The 20,757-nt window shown below is 53.4% G+C and overlaps 2 protein-coding genes across 3 annotated transcripts; both read right to left on the minus strand.

Moving 5' to 3' along the window:
• Positions 1 to 66: 66 nt before the first annotated feature.
• Positions 67 to 14,639, minus strand: LOC309602652 (R3H and coiled-coil domain-containing protein 1-like). 2 transcript variants are annotated; one of them, XM_082336412.1, is made up of 8 exons: positions 14,559 to 14,639; positions 9,286 to 9,415; positions 8,049 to 8,186; positions 6,532 to 7,771; positions 6,097 to 6,269; positions 4,726 to 4,796; positions 3,843 to 3,938; positions 67 to 1,805 (listed from the first exon to the last, which is right to left on the minus strand). In XM_082336412.1, exons 2-8 carry the CDS (start codon positions 9,378 to 9,380, stop codon positions 1,657 to 1,659), a joined length of 1,962 nt encoding a protein of 653 aa, XP_082192538.1. In that variant the 5' UTR covers positions 9,381 to 9,415; positions 14,559 to 14,639; the 3' UTR covers positions 67 to 1,656. The 2 variants fall into 2 exon arrangements, with proteins under 2 accessions (XP_082192538.1, XP_082192537.1); XM_082336411.1 differs by lacking the exon at positions 14,559 to 14,639 and adding an exon at positions 11,998 to 12,061.
• Positions 14,640 to 18,312: 3,673 nt separating this feature from the next.
• On the minus strand, positions 18,313 to 19,875 carry LOC309602200 (D(1) dopamine receptor-like; the record flags this gene model as incomplete). Its single annotated transcript, XM_082335589.1, has 1 exon — positions 18,313 to 19,875. The coding sequence occupies exon 1, from the start codon at positions 19,675 to 19,677 to the stop codon at positions 18,313 to 18,315; it is 1,365 nt and encodes a 454-aa protein (XP_082191715.1). The 5' UTR covers positions 19,678 to 19,875.
• Between the last annotated feature and the right edge of the window lie 882 nt (positions 19,876 to 20,757).

Genomic DNA, 20,757 nt, shown 5'->3' on the forward strand with positions numbered 1-20,757 from the left:
GGAGAAAAAAAAAAATAAAAAATTGGAGCAGCTTTTTCTGAGCAGAACAGTATAAAGCATAATTTAATACTGCAGTGAAACTCTTGTATTCAACAATCAACTCCCAACACGATCTCGTAAGCGGAGCGGCTAATGCAGAACTGTTTTCTACAAGTGCATCAGGGCTCCGGGAAGCTACGCCTCCCTTGTAACATCCCGAAGACTTTGCAGATCTCCTGATGATGAGTCCACTGGACTGTGAATTTCCATTCCGCAGTAAGCTATTCACCCAACAGATTCTACGTACATCTAAATATTACCTTCTAAGCTGGATATTCACTCTGTCTTGTCTTTAAAGGATGAATTTAGTTAAGGCATTGTATCATCACTGTACCTTACAGAGGTAACTTCACAGCTTTCATCATCAGGGATCCGGGCCTGTGCTGTCACAGACCCACCTGCGTAAGTTGTCTTTAAGAGGATTTTTAACACTTGGTAAATTCACAATGGTGCTAAGCGTGTTCCTCTGTTTGTTTGAGGACACGCATTGCTACGGATTTTCAGACACAGCTACTTGAATAAAAGTGTTTTACCCAGAAAAATGTTTTATATGCCATTTGTGTGTTTCTACTCCATGAAAGTTTAGGGTCTCGTTCTCAATTCCTGGTACTGAAGTTTCTTCTCCCTCTGTGTTTGTACGGAAGACTTCTACAAGCAGCTAAAGTTAACTGAATACTTAGAGCTGACCCTTTCGATCCACGGGGGGATTGAAACTGGCTGCATCTAACTTGTGCTCTCCATAACCTACCTCACAGGGGTGTTGTGAGGCTTAAAGAATACAGAAGTCTTTTGCTAATGCCTGTCAGAGTATTTCTGTCGTTTATCCAGTGGCCCAGATGGTGGCATCTAGCAAAGGTTTTTAGCCTACTGTAAGTTGGAAAACTCCATTTTGTTCTCAAGATGCCGGGCTGCGTAGCAAAAGCAGAGTCTGAGATGTGTTGGGTGCTCTATCGCTGCTGCCCCAACGAGGCGTCTTGCAGCATCTCTTAGCACCAGGCTCTGGGCAAATCGGAACTGGCAAGTTCTGGTTTTCTTTTCCTCATCTGTGTATGACAACTTTCCTTGCTAACAGTGCAACAAAGCAAGTCAGGCTCTTTCAACACTATGTAAATAAGGAAAACCCCTGAAACTCACTTGCATTCAATGCTTGTCAGTTTTGTGGGATATTTTAACAACAACATTACAACAAAGTAAACATTACACAGATTTTTTGACTCCTGCAGATGCTCTGCTCTTGCTGACAGCTGAATTTTGGCCAACAAGATACAATTCCCTTACTCTAATGCTTTTTTTTTTTTTTTTAAGTTAGAGAGCAGGCTTTTCTGTAAGCAGCCTTACTTTCTGCAAGGGCCGCAGTGAGTAACAGATGCTTTGAAACAGAGTAGGGCAAGATGCTCTCCGTAACGAAGAGCTAACAGCAACCCTCGCAGGGCTTGGCTCTTGAGCTCAACATCTCATTCATAGTAAACTTTTTCCCTTCCCAACTTCAGAAAGAAAAGACGGTGCTAATTCATAAGAGAACATCCCTGTGGCAACTCGCTGTTCTGCATGCGATTTAATATCAGAGCCATGCTCATCTCTACATCTTTTTTTTTTTTTTTTTTTAGCTGAGACGGTTTATTCCTCCTGGTCCAAGCTTTCTGGCAGGAGCACTTCGGTGCCTGAGACGCCCTGCTGCTTGTGCTTCAAACCCAAAGCCCGGGTCACCAGCCTCTTCGCCACTGCAGTGTCAGTCTGGGGTCTTTCTTTTGCAAGGTGAAGGAGCTCTAGGTAAAAAGGGGTGAAAATCATGAAGTTAGTGCCTGTTCAGCAACTGTCTTGTGGCTAAACCATAGGACTGGCAGACAGGAGGGCTGATTTTGATTTTCTTAGGTCCTTTATAATTAGCCCAGGAGCACGAGCAAACCGTTCTATCTCTATCCAGTAAATTGCCTTTTCTTTTAGAAGGATGTGTCTCCAGATTCGTCCTTCAGATTTTTCAATGACAGTTCTAAAGCTATTTGGCTACGATTAAGCTCTTCTGCAGCGGTAGAGAGAATTGTTCCCCGTTTGCTTTCAGGAACAGCTTCCTAACCATTCCTGGCAAAATTCAGCAAGTCACATCTCTGAGAACAAAATGAAGGCGCACAGTCCAACCCATTTATCCATGCAGAGGGAAGTTTGATCTCAATTTAGACTAATCAAAATCAGCACTCTAAATCCTTAGAAAGCAGCAAGGAGAAAAATCTGCATTTTTTAAAAAAAAGGCTAAATATATCAGATGCTTTGGGAAAGCCCTTTGGCCAGTAACGTCCATTTTCTCATAGACAGCTGGCTTGCTACAGTTTCATCTTACAAGAAATAAATAGAGCAAAACTTTACCAAGTCCACAGTAGTCCGGATTTGGCAATTACCTGATCATTTATCAGCAGCTGTCTGCAAATTTATTATCCAGTTAGCAAGGGGGGCTTTGCTTGCTTTTTTCAGAAGTTTTATTAATAAAGGCAGCCCATCAGCAGCTTAAAGAAAAAGGGACAGACTCAAAGCATTTGCAGCTTGGAAAATAAAAATGCCATTCTTTCTTGACAAAGCTCAAAAAAAAGAGGGAAAAAAAAGAAGAGACACTGTCAGCTAATTAAGATCCAAATTTGTATCTGGAAAAAAAATTGCTACTTAAACTGAATACAAACAGCGTTTCTCTATAACGTTCCCCCGAAGGAGTTTATAGCCTGATTCAGAAGCGTGGCTACAGCAAGAAGAATCAGGAGGCGTGAAGGAAAACAGATGAAGGGGAGAGTGCAAAAGGAAATCCCGTTCTTTGCCATTTCATTTACATCCAAACTCAGGAACTTCTAACTGTGACAGTGTCCCTTTAGAGCATTAATACTGAAATCTGTTTCAACTGCAATGTACTGTAGCAATAACAGCATAGCTGTACCTTCAGCGAAGTCTCTACTGCTACAAGATTCATGGCATTTCTTTACTGTGGCAAGTATAACTGATTACACTATGATTTTAAAAGGCAATCGAATAAATAAAACAATGTTAATGGCTAAGCTTAACGATTTTTTTCCTTCACCTGATGCCAAATAAAATGATACCAACCACAAACTGTAACTGCTATCGGTTTTGTCTCATCTATTATCTTGAACCGCGCAGAGTCATAGGGCAGAGAAACTTCTGGGCAGGCTTACGGCGTTCGCCGTGCTGCGTCCTCCTGCAGCCACCGCTACAGCTACCCCTGCCTGCTGAACGGTACAACCCTTCGCTTAAAGCTTTACACAAGCGGAGCAAATAAATAGCACAAGGAAGCCTACGGCTGAATTTCAGCCAACAGCTGGAGAGTAAACAAACAGCAACAGGAGCTGATGCTTTTTTATTCAGTCCTCGTATAGACGGGAGAAAGAGTGACTGAAAACTAAGCATAGGTAACAGCTGTAGTTCTCTTTCCTGGAAGTAATATATCATTTAGTCTTGATCTGTGGATTTGTTTTTGTCATCGCGTTCACCTGTGCCAACCACACATGCCTGCTGCAAACACCAGCATTACCGGTGCAGTAAGTTTTAACATAACTATGATACAGGTTGGCTGAAAGTACTGTAAAAAATTGCATCTACAGGCTTTTACTGAAGACTCTGCACAACAGCTCACTGTCCTGCAATGCTGATAAAGCTAAAACAAACACAAAACAAAAAAGAAATACTGGTCCTTAATATCTATTTCCCCATTTAACTTGTCGTCATGACCACTCAAGATGTAGAAGACTGGTAAACCAAGAAATAATACTAATAATAATCTAAAAAAGAAAAAAAAATTGTCTTACTTGGCCGTTGAAGTGCCTTGATCTTAGACTGCTTTGTTGCATGGATCAACGGTCGGATCTTTAAAGAAGGATAACGTCGCCCCAGGGCTTGAGATGCTTCAAAGAACAAAGATTGCTGAAATTAGCAGGCTGAATGTTGGTGGCTTTAATAATAAAAATCAGTGCATGGTATAATAACGCTGAATAATTTGAGCTTCAGCAGCTGATGGGTTATCGCAAGACTTGTACTAACACAGCTCAACTGATTCGGGTCACCTCAGGCTTGCATCACACGTTCCTCGCGCAGAAAGAGCCCCAAGAAAAATATAAACACATTTTAAAAGACAATTCTGTCATTATTAGACTAAATCCCGAGAAAAAAGGATAAGCTTTTGGGCTCCATACGCTGCTGGATGGAAACTTCTCTTGGGATGGCTCTGACCTGGGCTTGGGAGGGTTTGGCAGGAGGCTTGGTGTCTGGCCCGCGTGCCATCGCACGGTCCCCAGCAGGTTATTGTACGCTTGCAGGAATTTTGTCGTGTTACAAGAGAAAAAAAAACTGAAGCAGCAGAACAGACTAATTTCTAGAAAGGCAGCGTGAGTCGCTCTGTACACAAAAGGTGCCCTGGTTATTACCCAAGCCAATTAAAAACCTGCTGTTCTTGCAAAGCGGAGCTTCCACCCAACACGCAGTAATTCCAGCTTCTCAAGCCTTAAAAGCCTTGCAAGTTTGAAGCGCGCAGGAGGACAGCCGTGAGGAACCACAGCCGCCTTTGGCAACAGCGCGAGCCTCGGCAGGCGCACGTTGCCAACCACCGCGCCCGTCCAGGGCCGCCGTGAGAGCAGAGAAACCCCAGCAGCTCCGCGGGTCCCTCAGTCGCAGCCACGAACGGCGTCACGCTACCTGTAGACGGGCTGGAGAAGATTCCCAGGGCGTGCGTATCATCGACCCACTGGATTTTGAAACCACTCTCGCTAAAATGAAAAGGCAATAGAATAATATTCATTAAAAAGAAAGAAAAAAAAACCCACCACACAATAAAACCCAACAGCCACCTTGGGTTAGCAAGAGTACTTAGTATTTTCAGGTGGCCAGCTGGTGCTTTTCAAATCATTACACCCATTTTACAGGAGGGGAAAGAGAAGGAAAGGAAGGAACAGAAGACCATTAGATGTGCCCCTTTCAAGGCCACAATGTGCAACCACCCCATCAGCTGCCCGCAAAAACCCTCCTTCTCCTCTGAAGAAACCCTTCGCCAAAAGCAACCTCAATTTCAGGGACTGCCTTGTAACACAAAAATATTGTTCGTCGTTTATCTAGTGCTTTACAAACACCACCCAATTGCTCAGACATCTACAATAAAAAGCAAGCGATGTATAAAACTGGTTTACAAAGCTTAGGGTGAAGAGACAGATGTGAAAATCTAATAACGTGTCGGTGGAAAATGTGAGTTTGGGAGCAGGGAGTTCAAAGCTTTTCCTGCAGCGCAGGAAATACAAATACAAGCGACTGCTCGGATTAGAGATCCATCAATTTTCAGCTCAGTTTCACTCTCACAGCAAGTGGAAAAAAATATATTAGAGGAAACACACACACAATAGACAGTCGCTTATTAAAAATGTAAATCACGGGGGTTTTTTTAATTTAAGGGCTCCCTAGAGGTGAAGTGTTCACATCTGATCTGCCAGGTATATCAAGAGAGGAGGAGGACGGTGGGAGGAAAACAGGGAGAGGTGCCTGCAGCCGCGGCGCCTGGGCGCGCTGGCAGCGGTGACACAGTAACTCGGAGCTGCACCGAGCCCCGTTTATCACTAACGCAGGGCCGAACTTTGTCCTGGCCCTGCCAGGATCCAACGTCGCTCCCTTAGGCACGAGGCTCTGTTCCCCACGTTTACATAATAAATCTCTCCAACAGCAGGATTGAGCCCTTTTTCTTGCAAAGACAGACTTCTGTAGGCGCGTAATTTCATTCAAGCACCGGGACGCAATAACAAAGCAGCTCCAAGAAAGCACCTAAAGACTCTCGCTGAAGCAGTAGGAATAAGCCTGCACGTAGGTAACCGTGTGTACGACGGAGCCCTGAAGAACCAGTCGTGTTTTAAATCATGCATAAACTGCAGGAAAGTGTCCTTTAAGGCACGGAAAGAGCGTAAGACATAAGGGCAGGAAGGCAAAACTAAAATTCAAAATTCATCAGATTCTCTTGTGCATTCAAGTCTGAATATTGCTCCCGCCGTGCCCCCGATGTGCTCCGGCTCTCAGAGGGGTACTCACTGGAAATCCGAGAACATTTCTAACAGGTCCTCCGTTTTCAGCGACGGGGAGAAGTCATAGATTTCAGTTACGTGGCCAAAATCCCCCTCGTTGAGCTGTGCATCTCCATAGCTGGAATAATCAAAGCTGATCTTCTCAATGCTGATGTCCTTCACGGTTAAATAACCCACAATCTGAGAACGTGGAAAAAATATAATAATTAAAAAAAACAGACAAGGTTTCACTTCAAAGAGCGATCCTCCAGGGCCCCAACTCGGTCCCTGCAAACCAATTCTGCAGCCACACTCCTGCCGACAGGTTCGGCAGCCGCCCGGGGCAGCCCCGGCACAGGGACTCTCCTCCCACAGCCTAATGCCTTCCCCTCGGGCCGACTCCTCTGCCACCCTCTTTTCCCCAAAGTCGCTCCCCGCGGCAATACCCACGGCAAAACGCTACCTCTGCAAAGAGCTCTGCGGTGCAGTCGTCCTCGAGGCCGCTCTGCCCGCGGACGGCCGCGCTCTCCTCTTTCTCGCCTGCCGACAAATGCAGCTCACGCCACAGCGCATCGGCCAAGCCCGAACGCTCCTTGTCCTCCTCTTCTGCCACGGGCACCCTCCCGCCGTGGTTCTGCACAGCGGCATCCACCCAGCGCTCGTGCCGGTCCGCAGGAGCTGATGGGGCGGCACCGCGGACCGGCTCTGGCGTGGCCAGAGGCTCATTTTGGGCTTCTGGGGGGTTCTGGTTAGGCTCCACCTGGGCAATGCTGGGGCGCTCCTGATCTCGGCTTTCCAGGTCGGAGAAACTCTTGCCTCGCTCCGCCGCGCTGGCATTCACAAAGTCCTTGCCCTGTTCTCCAGGTGCTGAAACGTTTCCGCCGCTCTCCAGGCTCTCGGCAGCGGCGCAGCTCTTATCTTGGTTTTCCAGCAGCAGGGACGTTGCGCTCGACTCTGCTCCAGCCAGGTCTGCGCAGCAGTTACTGCTGTGACTTTCTGATAGGGAGGAGTTTTTGCCGCACTCCACTACACCGGCATCCCGGCTGTTTTGGTCTTCAGCTTGCAGCTGGCACAGGATTTTGCTACCTTCTGGTATAATAACGTTGTCGCAGCTCTGATCTTGCTCTTCGGCTTCAATTGGGTTTTTATTGTGTGCAGAAGAAGGGGAATCTGAACAGTCTTTATCCTGACTTTCCTGCCCAGAGAAATCGTTACTATTCTCCAACGACGGGACATCCGTACAGCACGGAGGACATGCGTCGTTTGTGTCATCATTACTTGTTCCTGAAACACACTCTTCGCCAGGCTCCTGTTGCTTGCCAAGGGCCAAGGAGACACCACCTGGGCTGCCTTCAGACTTACCCAGTTCCTCCTGGGCGTCCCCAGATGAAGCTTTAGGGCAGATCTCTTCTTCTTGTGCCATATCCCCACCTGACTCGGTGCCCGCCACCACCGGGCTCTCCTGCTCCCCCCATTCTGCCTTCTTGCGCATCGCCTTGGGGACGTACAGGGCTTTATCTGGCTTCTTCCTGGGCGGCCTTTTTATCCTGCCAGACCCCACGCAGGCTCGAGAGTTGTCACCGTGCACCTCCCCGCCGTGCCGCAGCCTGCCGCCGCGGCCCCCCCGGCCCCACGGCTGCGGAGGTCGCGGCGGTCTCGGTGGGTTGCTGCTGGGTTTTTGGTCGCTCGTCTCACTGGGCAGCCTGGGACCAAGAGAACGGCAGGCCATGAGCAGGGGAACCCAAGTAACGTGACATTTGCAAAAGAGAGAGAGGAGGAAAAGCATCAGATCCGCATAAAAGCCAGCAGGTAGGAAAAAAAAAAAAAGAGCCTCTGCTTCCTTAATGACTGGGATACGTTGTTGATAATAGACACCCTCCTCTTTGCGGAGAAGCACCGTGCAAACTTTGTGCTTGTAAGCTTGAACGAAAACCCCCCAGCCATAGAAAGAGATCTACCATTACATCTACCGCACCGTACCTTACGGCCGAGTGACAGATGACCGTCCTCCTCCTCCATCCTTCTCCCACAGAAAAGCTGCTCAACAAATCCACGTTGTCCACGGTCCGATGGATCAGGTACCTGAGGCGACTGGACAGAGGGGGGAACAGGAGCACTCTGAAAAGAGAGAGGGGTTGGGGGCATCAGCAACTTGCAGGAAGGAAAAGGACAGGAACGTAGCAAGAATTTATTAACCTCTCTTCCCCAGGTCTTCCCCAGTGTAGGGTTTAAATCCAAGCCCAAAAGCCAAGCAGGAATTTCTGGTATTAAAGAGCCAAAATCCCCTCTCCATCCTAGAGTCTAGACAGATGCGCTGGCTTTGCAGGTAGCGCCGGGAGCGTGGGGCGGCTGGGGCTGCCTGGTCCCCGGGCCTTTGGCTGGGATGCTCATTCCTGCCTGCATCCGTGCTGGGAACGGCTGGAAAGCAGCAGCAGAAGGCTGCCGCCGGTCCCTTTCCTCCCAGTCTGAGTGCACTCCAGAAACCAGCAAGTAAAAGAATACGAACGGATGAATAAACACCACGTTTGATTTCATTGCATTTAGATGCATTTTTACAATTCTGGTTTCATACAATTGCCTGGGTACTTTCTCTGCCAAACATTTTTTTAAAAAAGCAACGAAACAAATATTTAAGGTTGTTAAAAGCTGGCAGGAAGCTGAACTAAGCAATCCCACCCCTGCTCCTGTCCGACACCCTCTTTGGCCATCTCAAGGGCTTCAGAGGTCACTGGATCGGGGACTAGGTCCAGTTAAATCCAGCCTGGCCAAAGCAAAACGATGCAGCAATCCAAGGCGACGGAGTTTGCGGCCGCGGAGGAGGATCCGGCGCGCAGGAAGCCCTCAGCAGAGAAGGGAAACGGAACAGTTTGATTATGAAACTGTTCGCTGTAGCTCGTCCGGCTGCCTAGCGGGCTAGGCCAGACCGGGGCTGGTGCAAAAAGCCACCAGCATCCAAAACAACTCTGCCTGAAGTAGTACGAATGGAGAAGCGCACACGGCAGAAACCCCACGCCGATCCTTGGCCCGCGGGGATGCTCCAGGAGCTCCGCAGCCAGCCAGCCCCTCACAGCCAGGCTCCAAACGCTGCCACTCCAACCCAGACGGCGTTTGCAGCCCAGAGAAGCGATGCAAAACAGAGACAAGAGTCACAACGCGCCATCGCCCAGGGACTGCAGGCACCAGCAGGGGCTGCGCGCTGCCGGGGCAGGGCACCTACCTGTGGTGCTGCCCCTGCACCATGAAGTGCTCCAGCTCCTCCGCGATCCTGCCCACGAACTCATCCTCGTTGGGCGAGAGGAAAACGCCATCCATGCAGCGCAGCGCCAGGGTGGCAGCGGACAGGAGGCCTGCGGAGGGACAAGGCCACATGGAGAACAGGCTGCGGGCTCCCCTGCCCCCCTGGGTGCTTAGCACCCCTGCACACCCGACCCACCCTCTGCGCAGCTCCCTGCACCCGGCTGCAACCCTGACCTGTGCACCCTCAGCACCGCGTGCTGCTGCTCTGTGCGCTGTGCTGCGCCCCATCCCTCTCCCTGCGCACCCCCAGCACCCTGTGTGGCTCTGTGCACCCTCAGCACCGTGTGCTGCTGCTCTGTGCGCTCTGCTGCACCCCATCCCTCTCCCCGCGCACCCCCAGCACCCTGTGTGGCTCTGTGCACCCTCAGCACCGTGTGCTGCTGCTCTGTGCGCTCTGCTGCACCCCATCCCTCTCCCCGCGCACCCCCAGCACCCTGTGTGGCTCTGTGCACCCTCAGCACCGCGTGCTGCTGCTCTGTGCGCTCTGCTGCACCCCATCCCTCTCCCCGCGCACCCCCAGCACCCTGTGTGGCTCTGTGCACCCTCAGCACCGTGTGCTGCTGCTCTGTGCGCTCTGCTGCACCCCATCCCTCTCCCTGCGCACCCCCAGCACCCTGTGTGGCTCTGTGCACCCTCAGCACCGCGTGCTGCTGCTCTGTGCGCTCTGCTGCACCCCATCCCTCTCCCTGCGCACCCCCAGCACCCTGTGTGGCTCTGTGCACCCCCGAAAACCCCTGTGCACCCCCAGCACCATGTGCAGCTGTGGGCCCTGCTGACCCCCCCTTTTTCCCTCTGCACTCCCAGCACCCCGTGCTGCTTTTGGCACCCTATTACCCCCCTTCCCCGTGCACCCCCAGCACCCCAATACCCCCCCATCCCCGTACACCCCATGCTGCTCTTTGCACCCCATTACCCCCCATCCCCGTGCACCCCATGCTGCTCGTTGCACCCCATTACCCCCCCATCCCCGTGCACCCCATGCTGCACTTTGCACCCCATTACCCCCCCATCCCCCTGCATCCTCAGCACACCATTACCCCCAATCCCCATACACCCCGTGCTGCTTGTTGCACCCCAATATCCCCCATCCCCGTGCTGCTCGTTGCACCCTACCACCCCCCATCCCCGTGCACCCTCAGCACCCCATTACCCCCCCATCCCCGTGCACCCCGTGCTGCTCTCTGCACCCCATTACCCCCCATCCCTGTGCATTACCCCCCCATCCCCGTGCACCCCGTGCTGCTCTCTGCACCCCATTACCCCCATCCCTGTGCACCCCCAGCACTCCATTACCCCCCCATCCCCGTGCACCCCCAGCACCCCATTACCCCCCCATCCCCGTGCACCCCGTGCTGCTCTCTGCACCCCATTACCCCCCATCCCCGTGCACCCCCAGCACCCCATTACCCCCATCCCCGTGCACCCCATGCTGCTCGTTGCACCCCATTACCCCCCCATCCCCGTGCACCCCATGCTGCACTTTGCACCCCATTACCCCCCCATCCCCCTGCATCCTCAGCACACCATTACCCCCCATCCCCATACACCCCGTGCTGCTCGTTGCACCCCAATATCCCCCATCCCCGTGCTGCTCGTTGCACCCTACCACCCCCCATCCCCGTGCACCCTCAGCACCCCAATACCCCCCCATCCCCGTGCACCCCGTGCTGCTCTCTGCACCCCATTACCCCCCATCCCCGTGCACCCCCAGCACCCCATTACCCCCCCATCCCCGTGCACCCCGTGCTGCTCTCTGCACCCCATTACCCCCCATCCCTGTGCATTACCCCCCCATCCCCGTGCACCCCGTGCTGCTCTCTGCACCCCATTACCCCCCATCCCTGTGCACCCCCAGCACTCCATTACCCCCCCATCCCCGTGCACCCCCAGCACCCCATTACCCCCCCATCCCCGTGCACCCCGTGCTGCTCTCTGCACCCCATTACCCCCCATCCCTGTGCACCCCCAGCACTCCATTACCCCCCCATCCCCGTGCACCCCCAGCACCCCATTACCCCCCCATCCCCGTGCACCCCGTGCTGCTCTCTGCACCCCATTACCCCCCATCCCCGTGCACCCCCAGCACCCCATTACCCCCATCCCCGTGCACCCCATGCTGCTCGTTGCACCCCATTACCCCCCATCCCCGTGCACCCCCAGCACCCCAATACCCCCCCATCCCCGTGCACCCCGTGCTGCTCTCTGCACCCCATTACCCCCCATCCCCGTGCACCCCCAGCACCCCATTACCCCCATCTCCGTGCACCCCATGCTGCTCGTTGCACCCCATTACCCCCCATCCCCGTGCACCCCCAGCACCCCATTACCCTCCCATCCCCGTGCACCCCGTGCTGCTCTCTGCACCCCATTACCCCCCCATCCCCGTGCACCCCCAGCACCCCATCATCCCCCCATCCCCGTGCACCGCATGCTGCTCTGCACCCCATTACCCCCCCATCCCCGTGCACCCCCAGCACCCCATTACCCCCCATCCCCGTGCACCCCGTGCCGCTCTCTGCACCCCATTACCCCCCATCCCCCTGCACCCCCAGCACCCCCCACCCCCAGCACCCCCACCCCCCAATGCTCCCCGTCCCCGTCCCCGCCAGGGCCGGGCCCCCGCCGCCCTCACCGCCAGGCCCGGCCGAGCCGCAGATCCCGGCGCGGCGCCTGCGCCCGGCCGCGGCCCCGGCTCCTCCCGCCGCCCCGCCCCGCCCCGCCGCGGCCTGCGGGGCCGCCCCCGCGGCCTGCGCCCGCCCCGCCGCTCCCGCACGGCGGAACGTGGCGGGGGGCCGTTGTTTGGGGGGGGTATTTTGGTTTTTTTTTTTCCCGTGGCGCTCCCGCCGGTTGAGGGAAGCGGTGGGAATGGGGGGGACCCCAGGGAAGGACATGGAGCTGTGGGAGCGGGGCCAGGGGAGGCCACAGAAATGATCAGAGGCTGGAGCACCTCTGCTATGGGGAAAGGCTGAAAGAGCTGGGGGTGTTCAGCCTGGAGAGGAGAAGGCTGCAGGGAGACCTGATTGCGGCCTTTCAGTGCTTAAAGGGGGCTTGTGAGAAAGATGGGGACAGACTTTTTAGCAGGGCCTGTTGCGATAGGACAAGGGGGAATGGTTTTAAACTAAAAGAGGGCAGATTCAGACTGGATATAAGGAAGAAATTTTTTACGATGAGGGTGGTGGAACAGTGGCACGGGTTGCCCAGAGAGGTGGTGGATGCCCCATCCTTGGAAACGTTCAAGGCCAGGCTGGATGGGGCTCTGAGCACCCTGATCTGGTTGTAGATGTCCCTGCCCATGGCAGGGGGATGGACTAGGTGACCTTTAAAGGTCCCTTCCATCCCAAACCCTTCTGTGATTCTATGGCCGCCCCGAGGCCGGGCAGGGGCGGCAGACGGGCCGCACACGCCGGGTCTGGTCCTGGGGGCACCCACGGCCTGGCCCCAAGACACCAAACCCTGCAAAAACCCCGTTTTGGTGAGGCCAGGCTCACCCCAGCGCGTGGAGGCAGCAGCTTGCAGGAGCAGATGCCACCTAGAAGAGCTTTAAAATTGGGACGTTTCTACTTGCTCATTTTCCCTAGCTCACTTTTCCTATAATTGAACTCTTTAACAGCTAGAAATAAATACTAATGCTTTTCTGTAATCGCAGAGATTCCTCCAGCCAAAAGTCCCAGAGGTTTTGTCATCTTGGCTTCTTTCTTAGGGATGCCGTGGCACAAAGCAGTCAGAAGTAGCCTCTGATGCCGAGAGCCTGAGTTTTGGGATGAATAACTGGAGATTTGAGCCTGTTTCAGGAGCACCAGGTGAAGCCAAGGAGACTTAGAGGTGCTCGACGCTTCTAAGTGTGCTCCTAGTTTCACATTCCCTCCTTAATGCATAAAGCCTGGGGGGCAATTTGCCCCCAGGTGACAGTTTCTGGAAGAGTAAGGGTCTCAAGAATTGAAAACATTGCACAGAAGAGAAACAAGGGCAGCATCGCACCGGCTGACTGCTTTCCAGGGGGTAAATCCGTCCCCCAGCTCAACGCAAGCGTCCCTGTTGCTCCGCAGCACGAGCAGAGATGGTCACTACGTGGCCAGCTGAGAAATCACTGCTGCTCAGCATGGTTTGATGAAAACGAACCGCGCGGTTCGTTAGTGATCTGCTCAAAGGTAACACGTGACCCTCCTTATTTCTCTTGTAGGAGCAGAAAAGAACTACGTCTGGGCTCCTTCACATGCCCTGCGCACCACGAGACACACAGACAAGTCCGAGGCAGCAGGGCTGGTACGTCAGAGCCATCCCTACGCTGGTGCGGGGAGAGATTCTGGCCTTGCCCTCACAAAATCCTCCTGGGCAGGGTTAATCTCTCCTGCCTCTCTCCCCTTAGCTGACTGATTGCTCAAAATTACCATATAGATTGAGAAAGCCAGGCCTGTGATTTCACAAGAGCTTCTGCCAGGCTCCTCCAAGCACCTGGAGACCCTCATCCAGTCTTCAGCCCTGTCTGGAGCTGCTTTCCTTGGAGACCAGCCCTGGCCTCTGCCTGATGAGAAGAGCAGCCGATGTTTCCAATTTGAAAGCAAAGTCAGGCAAGACAGCAACCTACACCAGCCTCATCCCATTCTGCTCCTCTGTCTCCCTTTTCCCTGCTAAATCCATTCCCCCTAAACCTGAAAAATCACTTCAGGGGCAGCAGCCATCCCCAGCCCCACGCTGCCCACCCAGATACGCTCCTCCTGCCACCCAGCTGTGAAAGGAGCGGTGGGCACGACCTCGGCACCCACCTGCAGCCGCAACCGCACCAACCACCGGCACGCAGTTAATTCCCAGCATCGTCCTGTCTGCCCCAGGCCGACGTAATAAAACGTGCATTGATTTAGTGATTGCACCGAGTAAGACAGCGCCCTTTTCCCAGCCTTGCAGCATCCTTTCTAACCTACACAGATATGAGCACGGCGGCACAATTTCCAGCCTAGGTTTGAGACACAAAAGCCCTGCTCCGCTTTTCCTCTAGAGCCAGGCTGAGATGACTAGCCCTGAACGCAGGGCCAGCAGCACAGGCTTCCAAAACTGGAGCTACCTCCACTGCAAACCAGCGTCAGGGCACGCGGTGCCACCGTCCCGTGTCTGCAGACCACAGCAGCGGTGGCATCGGGCCCCCGCACAGCCCCGGGAGGCAGCGGAGCCCCCCCTTACACCGCGGCTGGCCTTTACCTGTGAGCAGAGAGGAACCGCAGACCTGCCTCTCCACGGCAGGCTCTCCAGCAGTAGTTTCGGGCAATCAATCTGCTCTGGCTCGTGGTAACCGCGCTAAATGTCTCTGGGATGCTTGCTGTTCATCATTGCAGCAGGAACTGCACGGGGAATAAAGAAAAGAGGAAAAACCCTGCAGAGCCCAAAGGAGCCCACGGCCAGAGCCCGAGCCCAACAGTCCGCCGGGAGGATGGGACCACGTGTGCTGTGGCTGGAGAGAAATGGGGTTTTTATCTACGTAGGGCTGGGGAATGGAGGGGGAGCTACAAGCGTGGGCAAAGCACAGCCGTGCCCGGTGAGGCACTGAGACCTGTCCAGAGCAGGGGCCAGGGGCAGCTCAGAGCCCCCGGGCCAGGGCAGCCACCTCTGTCCCCGGCCGGGTGCCGTTCAGGTCCTCCCTGCCCAAACACAGCCTTCCTCAGGCTGGGAGCAGAGTCCTGGCCATCCTGACCGCTCACCTCCGAGTCCCATCAGCCCTGCCCCTTGTCTGAGCTCTCAGGCCAGGCTGCCAGCTCCTGCCCCTTCTGTCTCAGGAGCAGCCTCCAATTTTCATTTAAATTGAGATTTTAATGCTCCTTTTCCCCTAGTCCCTGTGTATCCAGGCTTAGTGAGAGGCTTCGGACACTTGAGTTGTGCCTGATGGGTCCTGGATACCTCTCCCTAGTTAATAATCTTTCTCTTCATGTAACCAGGCACCTAATGAGATAATGTTGGGACCCCAGTGCCTCCATAGCAGCTGCCACAGCAGCGGAGGGACGCTCAGAGCATTAAAGGTGCCGGTTTGTTACCTTACTCCCCAATCCAGCTTGCACCGAACTGGATTTGAGCACCTATTTACTAATTTTATTCTTATCTAGGCTGCTCAGTGCTGACAGCTGTGCTCACCCTGACAGCCTGAAAAACCACCTATCTTCACAACCTGTCTGCAGGGCGAACTGACCCTGCTGCCCCCAGTTCACCCATGGCAAAAACAGAGCTCCAGAAAATGAACGGGCTTAGCCGGGGTTACAGGGCAGGACAGCAGTGCCACAGCACGCACAAATCCTGGCTCATGGTCCCTGCTCCGGGATCGGCCCCAGGTGGGAATTCATTGCGCTCACCTCTGAAATAGGGGCAGGGATGTAGCCGTACGCTGCTCGACTTTAGGATGGTCGGAGGAGGGTGCTTCCCGGTGGAACTGCAGAGGAGACCTGTGCAGGAGACCCAGAGCAGGAAAAAAGGAAACCCATTCTGAAGCAAGATGAACAAGGTGTATTTTTGCCAAAGCAAGCCCGACTTACACCATTTTGGAGCTGTTGTCCATCTCCCAGGCTGACCCCAGAAATGTTTGTAATGTGCAGAGGCCTGTTCCATAACCTGGAAATTTTTGGTTTAGCTCATTGCCACCACTTCGTCCTTCCTGATGCAGACACCAGGGTGGTATCGGCCATCCCCGTGCCCGGCCCCGCCACAGGTGACAGTAAGAGGTCCAGCCGGAGGGAGCTGCTGCACGTCGGTAGAGGACGGCCCCAGTGCTTTGGAGCTGGGGACTGTTGCAGTGTTCCCCGACACAACTTAAATGCGGACAATAACTGGACAAAAAGAAGGATCCTATCACCCTCTCCATTGTCTTTCTTTTGCAGATTCACCCCGCAACTCATCGTTGCTAAGACCAATACATTGAGCTGCGTGCTTTCCTCCAATCTCTTTACAAACAGTCGTGGATTAAGCTCCAGAACCTTGCCGCAAGATGAGTATCAGTAAACTCTTCAAAACCAGGGAGGTCAGGACAGTACTGCTTTGACAAAAAGCTGGGTGTTCTGACTCCTTCTCGCCACTGAGCCAGGAGTCCCGAAGTAAAGCACAACCGTACTACACGTGCTACACCACCTGCTTTTAGTGTGGGAAATCATTATATATATTGCAGCAACGTTCAAACGAAGTCAGTCGCGTTGGGCCGCCTAGAAACGTGCCAGATGATCGTCCCCATCTCGGAACGACTTCTCTAAGTTAGGCTCTACCGTCCTCCCAGGGCTGAAAAGCCCCGCGACCGTCTCAGTTTTGACAGCTAGCCACCACTGCCACACCGGGAGACGGTTATAAACGAAGCTGAGCCTTCCCAGCGCTTCCCCGGAAAAATCCAAGCGTCGACCTTGGAGATACGGTGAGCTCTGCTCCTCTCCCATGCTGATTATGCTGTAACTCGACTGTAATTGGGCTCTATTTAATAATTACTGTTACTCTGTAATTATCACTTTCTGATTTTTCTCTTTGTTAACGTTTGCCGGGGAGGAGGGAGAGGCTTTTCTACTGTGCCAGAGAGCTAAAGACGTCTCCGATTCAAGCCGACGTGGATGTGCCGCTTGCTGCGGCAGTGTTTAACCAGGCACCCATCAAAACACGTTTCTAAAGTCACTCGTGTCACAGCCAGCAGTGAAATGCTGGGGGCTGTTCACTTGCTGTTTCTACCCCCAGCTAACCAGACACAAGCTCCCATAGGCACAGGAGAAGCTAATTAAAGAGTACAGGTGAGCAAGGAGTGCTTCTTAAGAAGGCATTATTATTGAAATGAGACAGCAAGGGAGGCGGCGTGGAAGGATCCTTAATGAAATGGGGGAGGAAGGGAATTAGAGGGAGAACAAAGTAAAAAGGGGAAGAAACAGTCTAGGAAAAGGAGGGGGAACCTGACTGATGGAAGATGTGGCGGAGGCGCAGAAACCAAAACAGCAATGTTCTTGCTTTAACATCTGATTTTCTCCTCTACCCTCAGAGTCTGAAGGGCTCAGACACCCTCATTCCTAAAGGCTCCAAGCAAACGGTCCAGCATCCTGGGGCTAAAACACAGTTTATGTTCATCCTAGTCTGCCCTCAGCTGTGCATGTCCCGGCTTAGAGAGACTGGCTCCTGCTCCGGGGCCGGAGCGGACCTTTAGCATGCCAAATCCTTCCCTAAGGAGCAAGAGCCAGCGCCCTGCTCCAGACGAGCTGCTACCAAGCACAGCCTCAGGGCTGCAGGAAAGGTGGCTGCATACTTGTCCGAACGTGCAGGATAATTTGCCCAAGCAAGAGAGAGACAGTCAGAGGTGAGCCTGCGAGAGTTATCCTAGCAAGGCCATTACCTCCTTCCCGCACAGCCCACCAGAAATGTGGCTTTCCCTAGCTAAAGGCTGCGACGCAGCACGGCGCCGTCCCAGCAGGCGCAAGGCAGCGTTACCTAGTTCTGCCGGTGGCAGTTACCACCAAGTAAGCGGTTGCACGTGGCTCGTGCCCATTTAGCAGCCTTGGCCGATGGCCTTTTGGACACGGGCAGTGACAAAACCAGCCTCCCTCTCCCCACAAGCACAGCTGCGTTTTTACTTCACGGACGATGGAGGAGAGGCTCAGACGACCGCACAAGTCTTTGCTTTCTCAGCTGAAGTCACAAGGAAAGTGGAATTCGAGCCCTTGCATTTTTGTCTTTTGCAGAAAGCATTCTTCCATGTGCCAACAAGAGAGCAGCAACACAGATCTCTGCTGCCCACCTGGGCTGGATCTGAAACTGTGAGTTACAAAAACACGTATCTGAACCCCTCGAGCCATCTGGAAAATCGCTCTGGCTATTCCACACTTATTAATGCAAGCTCCTGCCCAGAGTGTGCAATATCCACCTTATCCTCAAACTCCTCAGAAAATAGGCAACTGCAATAGTGTCCCTGCTCTTCCCGAGACCATCCCACCACCCTTTTCCCAACCCCATCTCAATCGAACGCATTGCCGGTGAAAGGTGTAATCTTCTCCGGCGAGACAGCCATTTCGCGCTCCACGTGCATCACCGCGGGCAAGACGTCGGCAGGGCAGGCGTTGTGAGAGGGCTCGGAGACCCGAGAAACCTTGTCAAAGGACACCTCGTTGCTTTCCATCTGCAGAGCGGCGTGCGGGAGAAGCTGGGGGTAGCTGAGGGTCACCACTTCCTTCTGATACGTGGTGTCATGGTGGTAGGAGACCAGCTCGTTGCTGAAGTTCACTGTCTCCACTGCATTGCTGGGGCAAAGGCGGCCACAGCCCAAGATGGTTGCAAAAGCTCTCCGGAAGTCCGCGTTGAAGGCATAGATGATAGGATTGAGGGAAGAGTTGGCCCACCCGAACCAGACGAAGATGTTGAAGACGGTCTCGCTGACACAAGGTAGCTCTCCTGCCTCGCGTTGGTCAAGATCACAGAAAGGCACCATGCAGTTGAGCACAAAGAAGGGCAGCCAGCAGAAGACAAAAACGCCCATGATGATGGAGAGGGTCTTGAGGACCTTGGTCTCCTTCTTGAAGGAGTTCTTCAGGGAGGCCTCGTGAGGGCAGTCGCTGCTGTGGCAGTTTTGGGCATGTTCCACCGCCCTCTCCAGGGAGGAGATCCTGCGGATCTGCCGCTGGGCAATGCGGAAGATGCGGGTGTACGTCACGATCATGATGGCAACAGGGATGTAGAAGCTAATGAGAGAAGATGAGATGGCGTAACTCCTGTTGAGGCTGGAATCACAGTTCTCCTCCTCCCCGGTGACATTAAAACCTGGCTCCTGTTGGCTAAGGAGCTCACGATCCTTGTGCCACTTCAGCTGCACAGGGATGAAGGAAATCAAGAGGGACAGTAGCCAAGCCACTCCGATCATGATGAAAGCCACGCGCTGCGTCATCTTCCTCTCATAGCGGAAGGGGTTGGAAATAGCCCAGTAACGGTCCACGCTGATGATGCACAAATTGAGGATAGAGGCTGTGGAGCACATGATATCAAAAGCCACCCAAACATCACAGAAAGCCCCAAAGGGCCAGAACCCCGCCACCTCGGTGGCGGCCTTCCAGGGCATCACCAGTACAGCCACAAAGAGGTCGGACACTGCCAAGGAGATAACGAAGAAATTGGTGACCTTAGAGCGCAAGTGTCTGAACTTGACCACAGCCACGCACACCAGGGTGTTGCCCAGGAGCGTGGAGAGGATGAGAAGGAAAAGCAAGGCAGCTGCCACCACACGGAAGGACAACTCAGAGTTGCCTTCGTCTGCCCAGCTCTTCCTACTGCTGGTGTCATTGATCACACCCTGCCCATCCCCTTCTGTGGAGGAGTAAAAACCATCCATGGGTTCCTCTTTCTTCCAGTCCCTTGAGAGGTTTCACGACTGTTCAAGTCCCCATCAGCATCCAAAACCCCTTTTTACTGCTCCGCTGACATCTCAGAAGCACCAGCTGCAATCCTCCCAGCTCTCGCACCCAGCCAGACGACCCGGCACAAGGAAAAGTGCTTGAAGCTCTCACTCCTTTCCAAATCTGCTGACAGCGTGGCGTTTTGGATTTCCCCCCCCCCCCCTCTTGCCTCCCACCCCACTTTTCTTTCTTTGCAGCCTGCCACTCACAAAGAGCCGGCACTCACCTCCGGCACTCGAGCGAAGGGAGGGCTTTGCTGCAAGCCTTCCTCCCTCTCCTCTCTCAGCAGCTCTTCATCCGTTGTTGATCTGGTGCCTGCTACAGAATCCCAGTCAATCTCTTCTGCACTGGCCAGGCTGGGACTTGCTACCAGACGCAAGAGGGAATCGGGCGCTCTCTGCTCTTGCAGACGGACCTTCTCTGCTCATAAAACGGGCTGCTCTGCTGTCTGCTCTTCCCTCTGTTGCTAATTTGCCTCTGGATTTCACACAGGTGAGATCCTTCTCTGCCCACACACCAGGTCCTCTACTCACCAGGTCGGTCCTCTGGAAGCTAAGAAGAGCATGGCATTGGGAGTCCGCAGCTGACGGGGTAAGTTGCTTGGGAATTAGGCGATAGGATTGAAGGGGTAAAATAACAAACATTCAAGTGGGATTTGAGGGTCTTCAATGCAAATCAGGATGGAAATTTAGTGTGCTTGATCTCTGAATAAAAGACACTTAAATTCACTGCACAGGCACTGAGTCATGGCTCGGATATATGACCCTAAACCAGTTATTCCCCCCTGTCCCAGGCTGCCCAGCCACAAGTAGTGCAAAACTGGCATTTACTTTCCACTACAAAATTCCTTCAAGTCCACAGGAAAAAAAAGAAAACACACACACACAAAAAAAAGCCTTTGTACAAATCTGAAAGTATTTTTCTTTTGAAAGTATCAGACAAAGCACAGTTTTCAGTGTTTCTTTCAGCAGAGGTTATGTGTAAAACCAAAGAGGACGCTGAACATCACTCCGATA

Source organism: Platalea leucorodia (assembly GCF_965183815.1).
Source record: "Platalea leucorodia genome assembly, chromosome: Z".
In the NCBI taxonomy this organism is placed as follows: domain Eukaryota; kingdom Metazoa; phylum Chordata; class Aves; order Pelecaniformes; family Threskiornithidae; genus Platalea; species Platalea leucorodia.

Bases quoted from the DNA above. Each gene is read 5' to 3' on its own strand.
- LOC309602652 (XM_082336412.1), bottom strand. From the start codon at position 9,380: ATGGATGGCGTTTTCCTCTCGCCCAACGAGGATGAGTTCGTGGGCAGG. The intron at 8,187-9,285 runs GTAGGTGCCCTG...CTCTCTTTTCAG, and splicing joins GTGCAGGGGCAGCACCACAG to AGTGCTCCTGTTCCCCCCTC. The intron at 3,939-4,725 runs GTAGCGTGACGC...TGTTCTTTGAAG, and splicing joins CTTCTCCAGCCCGTCTACAG to CATCTCAAGCCCTGGGGCGA.